This window comes from Fundulus heteroclitus, chromosome 11, assembly GCF_011125445.2.
Source record: "Fundulus heteroclitus isolate FHET01 chromosome 11, MU-UCD_Fhet_4.1, whole genome shotgun sequence".
Taxonomy (NCBI): domain Eukaryota; kingdom Metazoa; phylum Chordata; class Actinopteri; order Cyprinodontiformes; family Fundulidae; genus Fundulus; species Fundulus heteroclitus.
Window position 1 is genome coordinate 26,595,900 of NC_046371.1, and position 19,641 is coordinate 26,615,540.

The following is a 19,641-nucleotide window of genomic DNA, read 5'->3' on the forward strand; positions in this document are numbered from 1 at the left end:
AATTCTTTTTTTTCTTTCTGGAGATTTACCCTTTCGTTGATTAATCAGGGACATCAGCTTTTATCTTTTATTTCATGATTTTTTTTTTCTGGATTTCTGGTCCATATGTCTCGCATCAACAAGAAAAATGAACTACAAACTGGCAAACTTATTAAATTACTTACCAACTTCTGCCAAAAATGTATGTTCCTTTATTAAAACAAATCTAAGAAAAAAAGGTTTTGACTTGTAAATTAAAATGTCTGTTGAAAACACATCACATGAATGCTACATGCCATAAATGGATACTTTAGTCCTTGCATAGTAAAGGATCTCTCAGCCATGGATCGCCTAAGCCTTTCTCTCTGTGTTTATATGATGGCGTGACTACTTGTGCGGCACTTATTGACATAGGAGTGTCCTTTACGAGCCACGCTTGATTAGATGTTCTCTGCTGAAAGCCCTGGATCTCCTTCAAGATGACTGTGAATTTAAATGACTTCTAGGATGGGTGCTCTGTGAGCAATCAACAAATTAAAACGTCTCTTTCTTGGTGCTTCCTCACGTTTCTGTGGTTTTGCGTTTTATTAAACGTCGGTCACATTTGACGCGATTTACAGAATGCACCGACTATCTAAGAAGCGAAGGGCGATATCGTTTCTGTACACTGATTATTAACCACTGCAGCCTGATACAACCCTATCGGGTTTTTCGAGGTCCAGCAACATGTGCAGCATTCTTCAAATCAGCAGCCTCCTTTAAGTGGTCCTTCACCGCTTCTCCCGCCTGATTGCTTTGGTATGAGTCAGTCACTTAAGGACATCGGACCCCTTGTCACAAGTCTTTTTTAGCTGAATTTTCCTCTTTTTTTCCCCCCCCATCACCTCTGCAAAGAAAACGATGACTTACTTGCTCGGCAGAGTTCACGATGGAAGTCTTTTGTTTTCCCTGTTGAGTTAATCTACTGCGCTTGGGACGGAGACAGCCAGGATTCACGTAATTTGGTTTCGCAATACAGAGGTGGGTAAACTAACGATTGTCTAAAAAAAAAAGCCCAAAACAGTGATGCTATCTGTCCACGCTGGTTTCCTGAAGGCGATTGTTCATAATCCCCAGGGCCCCCACCCCGCCAGAAAACCCGTTTTGGTGCCCGTAGCTCTGCCGCGGCCCTTGGTGAGCGGTTTCACTCAGCTGCTTCTGCAGCAGCGCCAGGGACACCTTGTTAGACACCATGAACTCGTTGACGGAGATCATCTCTCCGGACAGCCGACGGCCCAGGTGCACCTCTGCCCCTGCGCCAGCGTCTGTCTCGCTGTCGCACACGGTTTCCACAGAGCCATCCGTGTGGTGCCGCCTGCCCACGGGGCGTTGGGTGGAGACGGGCTGCACGGCGTTGCGTTTCACGCGGCGCTGTGCGGCCGGAGCCCTCTTGCTTTGGCTTTTGCTTCGAAGGCAGGGGCAGGAACAGAGCTTGCGCTTCCCGGAGCAGACCAGCTTACCCAGGATCCAGTTGAGAGTTTGCTTAATGATGATAGAAATGACGTTGAACAGCGAGTAGATGCAACATACTCCCATCAGGATGAAAAGGCAGTTTCCGAGCCGGTAGGCCCCTTGGGATTCGTAGCGCTCTCTCTGACTGCTCACCAGGTCCCCGAAGCCGATGGTGCTGAATGCCACGAAGCAGAAATAGAGGGAGTCCACGTAGCTCCAGTTCTCCATGGAGCTGTAGAGGGTGGAGGCGCTGCAGGCGATCACGACAGACGCCAGTCCCAGGATCAGCATCACGTAATAGACCGACGGTTTCCAGCCTTCCAGGCTGTCCTCCTCGCCGGACGACTCCTCTCTGCTCGACATCACGCCCGCTCCGCCGCACCTCAGCCGCCGCTCATGACACCAACGCATGATGTACGCCAACATGGTGATGATCCTTTCCAGGAAGAGGTTAAAGAAGAGGATGGTGGCCGCACAGCCGATGAGGCCATAGAAGATGAGGAATATCTTTCCAGCTATGGTTGCTGGCGTGGCCATCCCAAAACCTTGGAAAACACAAACGGAAAGGTGACATGGTCAGAGGTTACAGTAGCTTCACAAGCCTGGCACCTGCATCACTTATTGTTATGAATTTGATAGTTTTAGGAGTGAGTCGTTACCAATGGTAGAGACAACAGTGGCCACGAAGTAAAAGGCTCCAGAGAAGTCCCAGCGCGGCCTCAGCGCGTCCACCCTGATCCCGGCTCCGTTCGCCTGCTCGTACTGCCGCAGCAGGGTGTGCAGGGCGCCCAGGTTGACCCTGTACCGCCTGGTGAAGTTCTCCAGCTGCTGCCTCCAAAGGATCCGGGCACGGATCTCGAAGGGGTGCTCCAGAGCCGAGAAGATGGCCGCTCCGCACAGCAGGTAGAGGAAGATCAGGCCGGCCAGCAGGCAGAAGCGAGCGTTGTCCTCGTTGAGGGGAGCCCGGGAGCAGCAGCAGCAGCAGCCACCTGCAGCCCTCCTCTGAGCCATGTGCACGGCAGATGCACGGAGACGCGACTGCAGAAGCATGCACCTCTCCACCCCTGTCAGTGCTCCCAAATCAGACGCAATTTACTTGCATTTGTGTCAACATAGCCAGAGAGACACGGGGGCTCTTTTTTTTTTTTCTGAAGAGCACGTCTTGGATGAATGTGCTGAGAACTTGCGTTGATTATTTCATTATAAGAATCTGTGACACAAACAAAATAGATGGAAATCAATCTGGAGCAGTTCAAAATATTACTTTGTGTAACCTGTGCACTAGGTGAACAAATCTAAGTGAAAACCCTGAGTAGCTCTGACTAAATCAGGACCGCAGGGATTGCAAGACTAGCAAGTTAACGCTTGCATTAAATAAAAGAGGTTTACTGAATCACAATCTTTTACATTCATGCCAAATATTTTGAAGTAAATAAAGTATAAAACGTATTCCCGTGTTACCTGGATGCCGAGAGTCCGCTCCCAGAGCGCAGCTGGTTAGTGGGCGCTCCCTCCATGTGTCTGCTGAACAATAATGAGAAGCCTCTTGAGTTTTGCGTGTGTGTGTGTGTGTGTGTGTGTGTGTGTGTGTGTGTGTGTGTGTGTGTGTGTGGGTGTGTGTGTGTGTGTGTGTGTGTGTGTGTGTGTGTGTGAGAGAGAGAGAGAGCTGAGAGTCTGTCTGATGTTTCATCTGTCACACAGTGACATCATCATCTCCTATCAGCCCCCTCCTCTTCTAACCCCTCCCTGATTGATACAGTCCTCTCTTCATTGTTAAATCTTTTTATTCAACACATTTACCGCATTCCCAGAACGGCCGCACCTTACTAAAAAGCTTCCCTTACATAATTGCTAATTAAGTCCTTTGATTGTGTACCATGCACAGGCGAATGACTTCCTTCCAATTAAACAGGAATAATTAAAACTATTAAAACTCAAACCATTGTGTCAGCAGAAGTTCGGCAGTTCAGCTAAACAGCATGTGAGTGTGGAAACCCATTTTCTACCTTTGTTTTTTTTTGTTTTTTTTAAAGAACACTGGTGTTGCTTGCAGACCCACTAAGTGGCTTTGTGTTGTTTCTGCAGACTGAGTGGGAGGATATATTGAGCATGAGTATCAGTTTTTCTGTCTGTTCATCCCTTTAATCTTGTCTGGTGGTGCTGCAGGTAAGGGCACGGGTTCCCCTCCCCGCCTGCCGACTGATGACAGCATCAGGCAGGTGTGGAAGACACGCTGCCCATCTGCCTTACTATGAAGAAGACCATTGCCCTCTGCTTAATACTGTTTTTCAAGCTGTTGGATGCAATTAGCCTGTCCTGTGTGGGGGTGTTTATTTGAGTGAATCAGTAAAGCAACATGTGGGTCTTTGCAATCATCCATGCAGATTTAAAAAAAAAATAAAAAAATTCTGTCTGGATCTGCTTTAAAAGGATACACATATTATTGAATATTAGAACCTCAAAGTGTGATGTAGATTCTTCCCGTTTTATGTGAAGGACCAACACACAATTAATTTTCTCAGAGGATCGTTAGAGAGCATTAGTTAACACACAGCTTCATGAAGACCAAGGAACACAACAGACAGGCCAGGGATAACGTTTTTGGATAAAGTTTAAATATGTGTTAGGTGGCAAACCTATATATATATATAAAAAAAAACATGAAAAGTCAAGTTTGCAGTTTTTTTTAAAAGCAACTTAAGGGACACAGCAAACATGATAGAAAGAGCACTGGTCATACTGAACTTTTGTGCCCTGAATGAAAAAAAAAAGGCCTGTGTTGTGGGAAACTAAAAATTTACATTACCCTGAATACACCATCCCCATTGTGAGACGTGGCGATGGCAGCATCGTGCTGTGGGGGTGCTTTTCTTTAGCAGGGGCAGGAAAGCTGGTGAGACTTGATGGGAAGATGGATAGAGTTAAATACAGGGCAATCCTGGAGGAAAACCTGTTAGAAGCTGCAAAAGACCTGAAACCGGAGAGGAGGGTGACCTTCCAGCAGGACAACAATCCTAAAGAAACACCCAGAACAACATTGGAATAGTTTAGGTCAAAGTATATTCTCCTGACAGAAAGGCCCAATCTGAGTTCAGACCTAAATATAAGTGAGAATCTGGGAAAACATTTGATAACTGCTGTTCAAAAGATAAAGTCTGACTCAACTTTAGCTATTTTGAAACCATGAGGCAAACACTCGAGTCTGCAGATGTGAAAAGCCTGCGGAGAGATGCCTCAAAATGCATCTCTAAACCCCTACATGTTTTAGCAAATGGCCTTCCACTGCAATATTGTCTCCTACTTTGTGTTGATCTGTCACATACATTTCCAAATACACAAAACAGAACTCTACAACGTATTTAATCCCAATCGTCATTGCAATACTCATTTTTGTACCATTGCAATCACAAATGGCAGACTGTCAACGTGGGATGGGTGGGTTGGGGTTTGTGATGAACAAAAAGAAAGAAATAGAGTCTGGAAAAAATAATTTCAAATCAATATAGTCATTCCTATTCTGAGAAAAGCATTGCAGTTACCCTGCATACCTTTTTGGTATTGTGCTGCTCTGGTTGTGGCTGACAGCACTGTAAAAGGATCAAAAAAAGTGAATACCTTTACAAGGAGCTTCAATGTGTTCCAGTGTTTAATGTGCTGTAAGCCATTGTGGTGCCTGTCCTCATTCCTCATGTATTGCTATGAATAGGACAAACATAGACAAACCAAGAAAACACGCCCTAGTCTTACAGACTTAGTGAAATGTTTGTGTCAGTAAAACAAATTGTCTCGGGCCAGAGAAGTCCTATTTGTGGCTCATAACTGGTAAAGTCTGTGTTTCCTGAAATAGCCAACAGGTCAAGGCAAGACAAGGGGGGTGGGTGCAGTGGGGGGGGGGGGGGGGGGGTCAGACATCTGCTGCAGACTGTGTTTGTTTCTGTTTCAGTGTAAGTTTGAGTAGCTTTGATTATCACAAGCACTAGATTAGGTGAAAGATTAGGTTATTTTGAACACACATTTTGCTGTGAAAGTAATTAAGCATTACAGAGTATGTTGATTTTCTTTGTTATACACTATAGTAATGGTTACGTTAGATGTACAATTCATGAATATTTAAACCTGGATGATATAAAGGGGATGTTAGTTGAGCTTTTGTGATTATAGTTGTAGGAAGAATTTTGTCAACCTTGAATACGCCTCTCATCCCAGGGTGGCATCCTTTCAGGGGGCGGCGAAGGTCAGAGAGGGGAGCAAAGAAAATGTCCGCTGCAATCTCAACCAATTTTGCATCGCTTGTTTACTTGCCCAAACTACTTGGAGTAGGGATTAAAAGTCAGTCCTGCAAGAAAATAAGGCCATGGGCCTTGGCTGGCGGAAGATTCTGAAATTGGTATCTATTTCAAAGCTTTAAAGTCAGAGCTAAGCTCAAGAGCTAACTCGTTGATTTAAAAGGAATCTTAAGAGCATTTCTTCATGTATAAATACCTTGTTATTTAAGCCGTAGTTTAACCATACTTTCTTAACGTGGCGGTCTGAATAGATGAGCATCTGTGTTTCAGTCTAGTTTCTTAACAGCGGTCTGTGGAGTGTTTAACAGTGACAGAACCTGGTGTAACCTCTGTAACCGGCCAGTGTCTAGTCTAAACACGACAGGCAAAGAGTAGTGTTTTAGGAATTTAGGAAGTGGATTCCATATATACACTCTTATGTGCGGTGCTGTTTAACTGAGTTCTCCACCCCCAACAGAAGGTTTCATTGTAGGAGATTTTAATCAGACAAAGCTGTATCAAATTTTATCTTTCCCCCTTCACAAATTGTTGCTCTTGGTGATAGTGTTACTTCCTCGTTACGTTTTGCATTAGACAACATAGCCTCCTTGTAAAAGAAGGACATTATTCACAGGACGCAGGCTTCAAAAGTTTGAGGAAGAAACATATTTGTCAGCAAGCAGCAGAGTTTTGAGAGACAATTGTCCGTACTCACTGTACCAACAAACTGGTGCAGGTTATTGCAGAGAGGCGGGCTACAACCTGAAACAGGTCAGCAGTCCATCACAGAACAACGCAGAGACACACAATCATGCACTCACACCCTAATACCGAGGGAGAATCTAGAGTAACCGGTTAACCTAACAGTAATCTTTTTGACTGAGGGTGGAAACTGGAGTACCCACACATGGGGAGAAAATGCAAACTTCATGCAGAAAGATGTCAGGTCACAATTCAAACCAAGTACCTCACTGCTGCAAAGCAACAGTGACAGGACATCGAAGGCCTGATACTGAGTAATTTCAGTTGAATTTAATTTTATTTATATACCACCAATTCAAAACACATGTCATCTTAAGGCACTTTACAACGTCAAATTTAATCAAATCTTCCAGACAGATTGGTCAACGATTTACTTATCTATCGAAATCCAGCAGATTGTGTCAAGTCTCTCCAAGCAGCATTCACTCCTCCAGAAAGACAGTGGAGCCTCAGTGGACAGTCGTCTGCATTGTCAATGGCTTTGCAGCAATCCCTCATACTGAGCATGCTTGGAGCGACAGTGTAGAGGACAACTCCCCTTTAACGGATAGAAAAAACCTCCAGCAGAACCGGGCTCAGTGTAAACGGTCATCTGCCTCGACTGACTGGGAGTTAGAGAAGACAGAGCAGAGACACAAAAAGAGCACAGAAGCACACATTGATCCAGGAATCCTTTCTATGTTATATGGTAACGGCAGATGATCTGTCTTCTCTGGATGATGTCACAGCTAACAGAACACCAGACCAGGTGTACCTACTATGAAGAGAAAAACGACAGAGATAACATAAAGTTAAAAGTTTAGATAACAACAAACAATGCAAATTTAAGAACAGTAGGAGAACTCAGTAGAGTGAGAAACATGGACGCTGATGTCCTCCAGCAGCCTAAGCCTATAGCAGCATAACTACAGAGGTAGCTCAGGGTAACCTAAGCCACTCTAACTAGAAGCTTTGTCAAAAGGGAAAGTTTTAAGCCTTGTCTTAAAAGTAGACAGAGTGTCTGCCCCAGGGACCTAAACTGGGAGTTGGTACCACAGGAGAGGAGCCTGATAACTAAAGGATCTGCCTCCCATTCTACTTTTTTTGGAGATTTTTTGCAGCTCTAGTGGCTTGCTTTTTATTACAGTAGGCTGACAGGAAGGGGACGGAAGAGGGGGAGAGACATGCAGCAAAGAACTGCGGGTCGGAGTCGAACCCGGGTCGACCGCGTCGAGGACTAAGGCTTCCATACATGGGTCGCGCTACCTGCTGCGCCACCAGCTCGCCCCCCCATTCTACTTTTAGAGAGTAAAAAGTTAGGAACATACGGGGTAATCAGAGCTCTGATGTACGATGGAGCTTGATAATTAAGGGCTTTATACGTGAGAAGAAGAATTTTAAATGCTATTCTTGATTTAACAGGAAGATCTTTCTTGTTGATTTTCATCAGAACTCTTGCAGCAGCATTTTGGATCAGCTGAAGGCTTTGAACTGTATTTTGTTGACTTCCTCATAGTGAAGAATTACAATAGTCCAGCCTTGAAGTAACAAATGCATAGACTAGTTTTTAAGTGTCATTCTTGGACAGAATATTTGTAATTTTGGCGATGAAAAAAGAAAACCCTTGATATGGGATCTAAATGACATGTCCTGGTAAAACAATAACACAATTTATTTATTTTATTTTTTTACTTTATTACCAGAGGCCAATTTAATGCCATCCAGATTAGGTGATTGATTAAGAAATTTATTTTTTCAAAGACTCAGGTCCAAAAATGACAACTTCTGTCTTGTAAGAAATGCTAAGCGGAAAATGTAAAGTCATCCCAGTTTTGCTGTATTCAAGACACGTCTGTATTCTAAGTAATTGATTAAATTGATCAGGATTTATGGATAAATATAGGTCAGTGTCATCAGCATAACAGTGGGAATTAATCCCATGTTGTCTGATCATTTTACCAATAGAAAGCATATATAGTAAAGAGAATTTGCCCAAGGACTGAACCCTGTGGTACTCCACAAGTGACCCTGGAATTTGGAGAAGATTTATTATTAACATGAAGAAACTGGAATCTGTCAGACAGATAAGATTTAAACCAACCTGATGCTTTCCCCTTAATCCCCACAGTATGTTCAAGTATTTCCAGGAGAATAATGTGATCAATTGTATCAAATGCAGCACTGATATCTAACAGGACAAGTACTTGTAAATGTTCACATACTTGATTAGCAGCTATTTTCTCAATTATCTTAATGAAGGAAAATTAAAGATTAAGTCTTTAATTTTTTAAGCCATTGTGATCAAGAGGGAGTTTCTTAAGTAAAGGTTTAATCAAAGCTAATTTTAAACCCTGTGGTACATATCCATTTACTATGATAGATTAATCATGTCTAAAATGGGGACATTAACTCAGAAAGCTCTACTGTGTCTAAAAAGTCCAAAAACCGATCAGGCTCTAAAGATGCTTCCAACGCTCCCTTGCTTACTGAGGACGAGGTAATCATGTCTGGGAGGATCCCAATGATTTAAATATTTAATGAAATCGGTTTTATTTTTAAAGAATCCCATAAAGTCATTACTGCTGAGAGCTGAGTGGATCGACAGAGCTCTGACTCTGTGTGAGTTTGGTAGCTGTACTACAGAGAATTGTTTTTTATACGCTGCTCTGTCATCTCAAACATCCACCGGTGTTGTGAGCGCATATTCTCCTCGGCGCCTGCAGGGGTCAGCATTGCGCTTAAGGGACAAGGAGCCCCGGTTAGAGCGACGCAGAGGAAGAGCAACAACCCAAAGAAGAAGAAGAATTTAACGGTTCCCGGTTGTTGAGCCGCTCTGCGCTTCACCCGATGGATTACAACTTGTCCGGGACCGGAGAGCATCCCTAGTTTGTTGCCCGGAGAGTCCGCCGAGCTCCTCCTGACCGTTTCCTATCGGCGATGCTCTGACAGCTTGCCGCGTTCAGGATACTCGCTTTAACCCAAGGTAACGTTACCCTACGATGATTAGTTGTTTGCTGTGTTTTCGAACTGAGCACAGGTACGCGACCCGGAGACGTCGCTGTCAAAGCCAAACTTCTGGCAAATAAAAATAGTAAATAATAAATAATCAGCCGTGTCTATTCCGAGATGCCCACGCTAGCTTGGCCGAGCTAACGTTGGTCAGTAGACATGACTACGGAGGACGGTAACAGTCGCTAGCTGACCTCTGGTCAAAGGGGGCAGATGTAAACATTTACACGTCAGACGCTTATTATCCGTGTCGACAAGCCAGTGGCAAAAAAAACAACAACAAAAAAACAAAGCCGTTGTCTTCATTTGGGATTTTTACGGTTTAAGTTCTGTGAGATTAATGCTGCAGTAAAATGTGTTTACACAGACTCACTCGGTGTGACGAGAGAAAGTGAAACGTAACAAAACAGTAACAGGTTCGCCACATTAGTGATTCAGTTTCTAACTCGCTTCGTCAAATCATGAATTCAGAGGTTAAATGAGTGTCTTCCATTCTATTTCTAAATACACCTTTGTTTTTAAAAACCCATGTTGTCAAGTCTTCAGAACGATTCTGCTCGCTGCTGCCCCGTGTGGTGTTTCTGGGTAGCGCAGATAATACAACTGGGAAATTTAGTATGTTTCAAATAGCCGGTTAAAGCAGATTTAAAGATAATATATATATATATATATATATATATATATATATATATATATATATATATATATATATATATATATATATATATATTTATTGGCGCAATGCTGTTAACTCAATAAATATTCAATATTTATTGTTTCACAACGTCAGTTTGCAATATTCCAAAAAGACTACAAGGTTGCAATATTTGGTGTTTTATATTTCGAATGCCATGCATAGAAATCCTGCTAATCCTACATCAGATCTTTTTGATGGAATTTCATTGCCTCAAAGGCAACAATTCATGCATATTATTATTGGCAGTGGTGAGAACATAGTGATGCAGGAAAAATAATGAAAGGATCTTGAAAAAATGGACTAATTAAAATTGATTACGTCAAATCAAAAAACAGCTACACTATTGCGTTTATGGCCCAACATTACTTAGGATTTTCAGAATTAGGTACCCTGATTGATTAGTTGTTGCTCTCTGCGTAATTTTGACAGGCCGGGCAGTCCTGGTAAGTTTGGACACTGCTCCGTGTTTTCTTCAGTCTTTTTATTTTTCCTCTGTGGATAATGAGTCTCGCTGTACCTCGCTGCAGCCCCAGATCCTATAAAAATGGCTTTGTAACACTTTCCAGGCTGATACATTTGATTAATTTTTCATTTGTTCTTACGTTTCTTTAAGTGAGAGATTGATCCTGAAGGGACGGCTTTTTGACAACTCCTTCTTGTCATCATGTTGTCTGGTAGTAATCGAGCTTGGCTATGCAAGAAAATGTGGTTATATTTGTCACCAAGGCAAAACAATAAAAAGCCACTGTTAAGCCACATATTTTTTCCACAGCGCTGTATATCAAAGAAAAGTTTGAAATTAGTAATAAAAATTTTTTTCATGTATATCCAATGCAGACATGCCTCTGTACAATGTACTAGAGTACTTTTTCTATTTTCCTTTTCAGCTCTGTAGGGGCGGGCAATGTGACAAAAAGCCCTTTGTCTTTTTTTTTTTTTTTTTTTTTTTTTACACAGTAATATGGCAATCATGATTTTACCATCTCTAAAAACTTAGCCATTGAACTGAGTATTTCTGATCAGATTTACACAGTTTGTTTAATTTTCCAACTCTCAACAGGTATGATTAACATTTATCCAACACTTAAGATGTACTCAGTCTGAAGCTGTTTCTGAAAATCTATTCTAATATGAAAATTAAACAAAGCCAAAACTCTAATAAAGGGTACTCTTGCAACATAGCACATAGTTTATTAGGCTACATAAAAAAACTAAAGGATATTGAATATTGAGGAAGATAAAGCCGATAAAGATTAAGATATAGCCTTCTAATTATTCAAGATCTTTTATATAATCTAAGCTCTGCAGTTATGCCCCTTGTACAGCTGGAAACAAACGCAATTTAATGCTAAATTATGCTTATCTTGAATTTCCTCTTAACTGACCTGGGTAATGTTAGTTGACTATACATATACAAAAATAATTAACGTTATCTTAAGGGAAAGTACGTATTTAGGCCAATGATCATGCTCTGACTACTACTGCAGGCTCCTTGTGTGAACTACTATTCCAAATGCACTTGAATAAAGCTTTTAACCAAGTCCCGTCACTTCTAATTTCTATAATGTATGAATAATACGTGTTTATTAATGATACTTTTTGTGTATCGATGATCATCTTGCAGGGCCAGAGAGATGGAAGACGGCTCTGAGTTGATGGAGGACGTCGTGTTTCGAGGGGTGGAGTTCTCTGTGAAGATAGAGTTGGACAAGAACTTGCTGATGGTGGAAATCTCTGACTCCGTGACAGCAGATCAGTGGAGGGGGGAGTTTGATCCGGCGTGTAGGTGGCAGATTTGAATAACAAATCTAAGGCACAGGCACGTTGTTCATGTTTTATTATTTAAGTGTGTTTATCTTTCCTTCAACGCAGACATTGAAGATCTCACTCGCAAAACTGGCAACTTCAAGCAGTTTCCCATTTTCTGTAGCATGTTGGAATCTGCTGTGAGGAAGGTATGGTACTGTATTTGTCATATATATAGATAGATAGATAGATAGATAGATAGATAGATAGATAGATAGATAGATAGATAGATAGATAGATAGATAGATAGATAGATAGATAGATAGATAGGTAGATAGATAGATAGATTCTTTTTTTTTTTTTTTTTTTTTTTTTTTTTTTTTTCATTTTCCCCCCCCAGAGCGTGTGAGCTTGAACTGTAACAGCGGAGAGATAGGAAGAGACAGATTAGCTTGGGGCAGTACTAGCTGATCAGGAGACTTATTCACTGGAGTTTGTTGTTTCCAGTTGAGCGAGAAATGTCCAGCCATCCCGAGCTGCTGGCTTCTCTGTGGCCTGCTAATTCACAGGGCCTGGAAGGAAGTATTGCTGAACAGTCACGTAAAAGTCTACATGTCGGGTCTTTCAGACGTCAGTGAGCTGTCTCAGACGTTTACGACTGCAGCAAAAATAAAATAAAAAACACAAGACAGTAGTGGAAGAAACTCCCTTGGTCCTTGCTAGGCATGAGATTCTGATGGTATGATAAAAGGCTGCACAGCCGAAATTCAACAGAAACTCACCGTATAAAACATAAAAGAACAACAATCGTAAAATAAAAGCCTGACGAAACTTAAGGTTTTCAGCCGGTGTTTAAAAGCGTCAGCAGACACTTAATGCTAACACGAACCTCAAACCCCCTCGCAGCCATGGTGGGGTTATTTAAGGGACATATTGGAAGCCCTCCTCTGTTAAGTTAATCGTCTAACTACCGTTTCTCTCTTCAGACGAGTGAATCTGTCAACCTCGACCTCCTGACTTACGCTGACCTGGAGCTGCTGCGTAACAGAAAAGCGGGAGTGGTCAGTCGCCCGCGCGGCCATCAGCAGCAGTCGGCTCTCACCGCCAAAAGATACCTCATCCTCATTTACACTGTGGAGTTTGACAGGTGCGGATCCCTTTATGGCAAAGTCTCCAACAGGACGTTGTTCTTCTGGCCTCTCTTAGACGTAGAATTTATTTTGAAATGTTTCATATGATTCTGCTACGCTGGTAGGATACACTACCCTTTACCGTTGCCCTATGTGGGAAAGCCTGACCCAGCCACCCTGCAGAAGGAGATCCGAGCCCTCAGAGCCGAGATCAGCGCTCTCACCTCCCATGGAGGCGGCAAAGCCACAGATCTAGAAATGCACCGGCTACGACAAGAGTAGGTTTCTTAATCTCCCCGCCACTGGCCAAAATCCTAAAACACGTTGAGCTGTTTAGTCGCTTTCTGACACCGCTGTGTCACCCGAAGGCTCGCTGCAGTGAAAGAGGAAAAGGAAGCCATGGCCCAGCATCTGGAGAGATTGCAAACGAGTGGGAGGAGTTCAGCGCCGGGGAGAGAAGACTGGAGGATCAGAGACGTGGTGCGGACGCTGGAGGAGCAGCTCGTCAAGGAGAGGGCCAAAAGTCAACGCTCAACCAGCAAAAGGTGCCAAGAGCAGCGACTCCTAATGGAGCAGGTGGGAGTTCACCGGATGAGACGGCCGCTGTTCACTTTGTTCCTCCGCTGGTTTTAACCGTCCTCCTCCCTTTCCAGCTGGAGGAGCTGAGGGCATCAGAGTGTGCTCTGCGTGTTCGGGTCAAGAGCCTCACCAATGAGCTGGCGTTGCTGCGGAGAGGGTTAGACAATCTAAGCGTGTACTATATCTTTACTTTCTCTCTCTTTCATCCACCTTCATTGTGGTTTAAACCTTCAGCGTCCGGAAGAGTCACTGAATGTCCACCTCTTCTTGGTGCCTCTCTGCAGCAGAGTGACTCCCGTGTCGGGTCACGTCGGCTCTCGGATTGACGGGGAGGTCTATCGGTCTCTGTCACGGGAGAGACGGTCCGGCTATGGAGTCAGGGCCCGCTCTGGGTCCAGAGAACGGATGGAGGACAGGAGAATGAGGTCGGGTGAGAGGGGCAGAAGAGCCGATTCGTCAGGACCGCGTCCTCACATGCCGAGGCCATCGCCTTCACCCACAGGTGTGTAGCGCTCATAATTAAATATTCGGAAAATGTGTTTGTTCTAAATCCTAAAACCAAATGACGCACTTAAAACAGGTTTCCAAACTCGAAAATCTAATTTTTTTCCAGTCAGTGAACGCATCAGATGTAAGCACTACCCTGTCTCTCCTAATATTAATTATTATTGGCCACTCAAAGTTGGACCTTGTGGAAGAAATACTTTGACTGCTGATAAATTCTTATTCTAAAAGAAATCACAATCAGTTTTGTGACATTAGAGCTTTATAAAAACTGGAGATGAGAAATCTGGCACAGTTTTGTGATCGATGCATCTCTAAAGCAGCACTCTGTAAGTTTTGACCCAAGCATTAGCTAAATTTGAGATCTATTAAATGATTTTTCAGGTCAATATACAACACTTGGCGGGTATCGATGTCCTGTGTGGTCTGTCCTTCTCAAGAACTCGCATATATAACTTGAGAAGGTCGGATCTGTCGCTGAATGACCTGAATGACCTAGAGCACCGCTCCAAACTGGTCTGCTATCAGATTCCAAAACACGGAGGGAGACTGTTTAATTTTGCGACAGTGCGGTGTTGCTGATGGCCTTTAGGGGCACTAAACCTTAACCTGGCTATACACGGGTAAGGAGCTGGTAGAGCATGATTTCAAAGGCAGAACTAACAGGGTCAGCGTCAACAGGTTAGCACTGATCAGGTAACTACAAATGTGATGCAAAAACCTCCAAGCGCCACGCTCTGTTTTTTTCAACTTGTAGTCTGTAAACATTTCATGCCATTGAGCAAACTCTTCAGTAAACGATTTTTTTGCCACTTTTGTTTAAAAAAAAAAAAAAAATCAGAGGATACATGGTGTACTCATGTGCATTTCTTAATCTTCCAAGGCACCGAGCAACAAAAATCTCCGTATGTATATTGACTGTTATGGTAGCAGAAAAGCGCTGCTGCATTATGGGTAATTCTGCCATTGAGAGTGATGCATCATAAAGTTCCACCTCCTGCGCTGTGATTGGTCTGGTCTGTTTTTGGCCAAAGGGAATGGAGCCTTACCAGACTGATTTATACTCAGTGTAACTCTGTCTGAGAACACGTTATGTAAATGGAAATTAAAAAAATTAAACTAAAAGGATTTGAGAAAAACTTTGTTGTTTTCTCAGATTTTATTTTATCAAAAAAACATTGTTATTTTTTCAAATCTCTCTTTTTCAGAGAATTGCATTCTTTTCAAATTGCATTTTACAGATCACATTCTCTTCACTTCTAGGAGCGGCGTTCCTCTGGAGTGAGGAGGAAAAGACGCATTTTTATTTGTCTGCATGGACGTTAGCAACAGCATTTGTATCGGTCATTGTGCGGGAAGTGAAGAGAACGGGATCTGTAAAACGCAATTTGATAAGAATGCAATTTGTAAAACTCAGTCTGAAAAAGAGACATTTGAAAAATATAAATTTGGAAAGTATAATATATGTAGGAAAGTAAAATTTAAATAAATAAAATCAGAATTTGTTTTCCCACATTTTTTTATTTGAAAACATAAAACACCAAAGTTACACTCAAAAAAATTTTTTTTTTTAGAAGTTTTGCAAAGTTTATTTTCTGGATTGCATTTTATTTTCAAATTTCCTTTTACAAAACATGTTCTTCCCTTGCAACAATAATGGAACAAAATTCACTCCATACCTGGCCGTCCTGGCCAATTAAACCTGAAAGTTAGTTCTAGCGCCCCATAGTGGCTAAAAGTTACACGGCGCTGCTTTAAATGAAAAAACTAAAAATCCTGAAACTCATCAGCTGAAGGGAACAAATGAGGAACAGCAGGATGAGAGCAAAATGAAAACAATACTGCTTTAGTATCTTGCTTAGCTGATCTTTGCCTTATAGATCTGTAGACACAGATAATGTATATTTTTAATGTGGCTATCTCATAACGAGAAGATGAAGTTTTCAACTGTATTTTGGAAATGCAATTATAGCTCAGGGGTTGCCATCCACTGCAGCACCAAGAGCCAGCAGCATCGCAAAGAAGCGGACAACGAAATGTCCACACATTATTAGCTCAAATGCCTGATAACATAAATCTAAACCGTTTTTAAACTTTACATATCAGATTTCCTTATTCCTTAACTGATTACTTGAAAATAAAAAAAACGTCTGAAGCCACAAAATGTCATCAGGACCACATCGGTTAGTTTCTCCTCTTCAAGCAAAGCTGCCAAAATGACTGGAATTACAGGGAAGAACTCTCTGGTTTAGCAGTGCTCCCCCTAGTGGATCTGGTCAGGTAACTGCAACAAAGATGGCTGAACATCAGATGCCAGTAAAAGCACGTCGACTAAAGAAGGCGAACGCATAAAACACCCCACGCTAATATAACAACCATGACAGATCAGTGAAGTCCCGTGGGCCGCACAGGCTACACATGTAGCTGATGGTGCATTTCACTACCATCTGTAAACCATGTAACTTGTACCTAATCACCTGGTGCTGTTTATTTTAATTTTTTATTTTATTTTGCATCTCTTTGGTGACTTTGGCACTGTTCCTGTTTGATCATTTTGTTCTTCAGTTGAGAAAAATCACAATAAAGTTCTCTGATTCAAAATAAGAGATCTCGCTTTGAAAGCGTTTAGTGAAGGTTATGTCGCTTACAACTTTTATTTAAATGAAGCATTTTTGCCCATCTGTACGTGTAGCCACTAAACGTGCTCCGAAAGAGCTAAAGGAGGATTAAGTAGCCAGAAACACAGCAACACTCAACAATTAAGTTTATAACAGGAACTAGTTTATTTTTTGCATTGTGTTAATCTCAAAATCAAATCCTTTTTCCATAAACAAATATATTTTAAATGTTTTTTTGATGATTTATCTAAAAATATATGTATACTTTTGAATATGCATTTACTTTAATCAGATTAATGATTGTGCTGACACCGTGCAGGTTCTCAGGCTCCTCGCTTTGACCCCACTGCCTACATCCAGGACAGGCAGCGCAGGCAGAAAGAGGCAGAACTCAAAAGGTTGGTTCCCAAATGTTTACCTTTTAATTTCTCTTCTGCCTTTCACACAGCAGATGCATTCATTAATATCTTCTTTTATTTAATTTTATTTTACGTCAGACAGCGGAAAGTGCGAAGGGACATACTTTCTTCGCCTGTCCTCCCTGAGCGGGGCCGCTCCCGATCCAGAGAGGCCAATCCTCAGCTGGTGCGGACCGGCAGCAGAGGCAGGAGTCTGTCGATGGAGCGTAGAGGCAGCAGGAACTCCTCCGAGAGCTCATTAGCAGATATGGATGAAATGACCAAAACTCTTTTCAGGTAGCCTGTCGGGAAACGATTTCTCTCTAAAGAGCCTAAATAATTTTAATCCCTTCTTCTTCTTTTTTATACAGGGGAAGAAAACAGACGTACAATGGACCCAATATGGTGAGTAGCCTCTATTTTATAGTGAGTGGGTAAATTTACTGTTGTTGGAAAAAAAATAGTTTTCTGTATGTTTATTTTTGTTTATACCCAAAAGTGAGAAGAAAATCTGGATTAAATGATGTAATATGAACTTTGAAGTTACAGAAACCCAGGGTGCTTGCGCAAGTCTTGAAAGTTTTAATTTTGTGTGAAAGTCTTAATAAAGTATGGGGAAAAATGTATGGTAGAATTTTACAGTATGCTCAAAGGCATTGTGAAATGAGAAATAGGAAGGTAGGCTATAAAACTATAATTTTACTAACTGGTCACGTACTGTATTAGCCTAATGGAATCAAACACTTGTTTGATGTGAAATTCATGTACTTGTGATTTTCATGTTTTGAAACGTTTTCATCAGTAAAAGCATAATTTACTGTGAATAATGCATTTGTTCATTGAATACTAGCCTATAAAAATTAACATTTCTAATAAACAGTTTGTACAATCTCAACCAATGAAGTAGGCAGTAGGCACACAAGTATACAAGTACATAAAGTTAAGGTCTTGGGGAAAAAAAATATCAGTTTTAAAAAAGTCTGGAATTTTAATTTGGAAAAAGAGCAAGCACCCTGGAAACCTCTTATGTGGTAACTGCAGCTATAAAAATTCTAATTACAATCCATGGATGCTTTCCCCGCTCTGCATGTAAAATAAATGCTTATGACTTTTGTCTAAATAAGGATTTTCTCCATTTCAGTCTCGAGGCCTTTTAACCAGAAAGCCATTATGCAGTACTCCAACCCACAGAATAAAAGACAAAGGTAACTCCATTTATTATTTTTTTATTTTTTTTTGTTCTTTAAATAAAGCCCTAGTTGGTGCCGTTTATATAGCTAATCAGCATTTGATGTCCTAACCACAGACAGCTCCATAGACACGGGGGCTGAGCTGTCAGAGATCGATGCCAGGCTGCAGGCGCTTCAGGACTACATGAGGGACCTGGACACGGGACACTAAGCTGCTGCTGGAGCCACATGTGGGCCAGGCAGCCCAGCTTGAAGCCCGGCTGACCGGGGAGCACATCCTGGATCTAACAGGAGCGGCTTGTTTATTATGCGTTCAAATGAGACTGAAGCTCCCTCTGGAGACGCCGCTCCATGACTTCAGGAATCTACAACCATCACTGTGAAACTCACTGGTCTATGTATGTGTATGTGTGTGTGGACTTTATTTTTTTATGCCCTGAATTCTTAGAATAATTTAAATATGACTGGCTGTGGAAATTCTAGGTCATTTTAAACTTGTCCATGTTTACAGAAGTTGTCAGTACTTTGATATTTATTTTGTTTGCCGTTTTCTGGTTTTTACTATTATGATATCATATTGGAAGTGCAGAGTTAGGTGTCCTTTAACATTTACAATTCTTCTTCCCTCCTTGGTACAGCCTAAGGAGTGTTAATAGATCCTCTGTATTGCATCACACTGTGCAGTTACATTCATTTCTGCAGATTTTCTCGGGAGATAAACCCAACAAAATTTGCTGTGACTCCATGTGTTTTTTTTTTTTTATCCTTACAATAGAAAATCCACACATTGGACATGTAGCTTTTTCTTTCCCCTAATGCATGCTGGGATAGCTTCCAGAGGCACCAGCCAAGCGGATATGCACGTTGCCAAAAAGCATACTTGTTAAAAATGTGATTCCTGCCAAAACTTTATTTTCCAGCAGCGTTTTATTTAGTCCTGTTTGAATCCGAAGCTTCCCGGTGCATTTTGCCATTATAACTGATCCACATGTGCATTATTATTCAAGTTTTACTTGCATGAGTCCCTTTAAGAGAAGCACAAACCCCTGTGTGGGGAAAATAACTTATGTGTTTGTTTAAATCTGTTTACTTCTACAAACTATAAATAACCACATTTTCTTATGCAATTGTATGCCAACTGACTGTTGCTCTTATTTGTACCTCTTAATGATCATAAGAAATTTAACATTTGTATTATTTTGTATTGGTGTCAGCTGACCCTGGTGGATTTGTGTTTTTTTTTTTTTGTTTTTTTTTCTTTTTTCAAGCACAGCTTTGTTTCAGTAATGAATAA

At 41.7% G+C, this 19,641-nt stretch overlaps 2 protein-coding genes across 6 annotated transcripts; one reads left to right on the forward strand and one right to left on the reverse strand.

The window, feature by feature from the left end:
* Positions 1–178: 178 nt before the first annotated feature.
* Positions 179–3,007, reverse strand: LOC105929350 (potassium channel subfamily K member 13). The gene is made up of 3 exons (XM_012867078.3): positions 2,932–3,007; positions 2,130–2,680; positions 179–2,015 (listed from the first exon to the last, which is right to left on the reverse strand). Exons 2-3 carry the CDS (start codon positions 2,518–2,520, stop codon positions 1,048–1,050), a joined length of 1,359 nt encoding a protein of 452 aa, XP_012722532.3. The 5' UTR covers positions 2,521–2,680; positions 2,932–3,007; the 3' UTR covers positions 179–1,047.
* Positions 3,008–9,244: 6,237 nt separating this feature from the next.
* ccdc61 (coiled-coil domain containing 61) lies at positions 9,245–19,479 on the forward strand. Of its 5 annotated transcripts, none has more exons than XM_036143300.1 (13): positions 9,245–9,459; positions 11,807–11,964; positions 12,055–12,137; positions 12,915–13,075; positions 13,184–13,336; positions 13,427–13,634; positions 13,712–13,812; positions 13,922–14,139; positions 17,079–17,157; positions 17,257–17,454; positions 17,529–17,562; positions 18,299–18,362; positions 18,464–19,479. In XM_036143300.1, exons 2-13 carry the CDS (start codon positions 11,817–11,819, stop codon positions 18,556–18,558), a joined length of 1,542 nt encoding a protein of 513 aa, XP_035999193.1. In that variant the 5' UTR covers positions 9,245–9,459; positions 11,807–11,816; the 3' UTR covers positions 18,559–19,479. The 5 variants fall into 5 exon arrangements, with proteins under 5 accessions (XP_035999193.1, XP_035999194.1, XP_035999192.1 ...); XM_036143301.1 differs by having other exon boundaries at positions 13,925–14,139; XM_036143302.1 differs by having other exon boundaries at positions 9,246–9,459; positions 13,712–13,794.
* Positions 19,480–19,641: the final 162 nt, after the last annotated feature.

What these genes read in the sequence shown, in the direction of transcription:
- LOC105929350 (XM_012867078.3), bottom strand. Translation starts at nt 2,520, where the DNA reads ATGCTTCTGCAGTCGCGTCTCCGTGCATCTGCCGTGCACATGGCTCAG. An exon ending in CACTGTTGTCTCTACCATTG is followed by an intron (nt 2,016 to 2,129) that starts GTAACGACTCAC and finishes GTGTTTTCCAAG; the next exon opens with GTTTTGGGATGGCCACGCCA.
- ccdc61 (XM_036143299.1), top strand. Translation starts at nt 11,817, where the DNA reads ATGGAAGACGGCTCTGAGTTGATGGAGGACGTCGTGTTTCGAGGGGTG. An exon ending in ATGACCAAAACTCTTTTCAG is followed by an intron (nt 17,455 to 17,528) that starts GTAGCCTGTCGG and finishes TTTTTTATACAG; the next exon opens with GGGAAGAAAACAGACGTACA. An exon ending in CGTACAATGGACCCAATATG is followed by an intron (nt 17,563 to 18,298) that starts GTGAGTAGCCTC and finishes TCTCCATTTCAG; the next exon opens with TCTCGAGGCCTTTTAACCAG.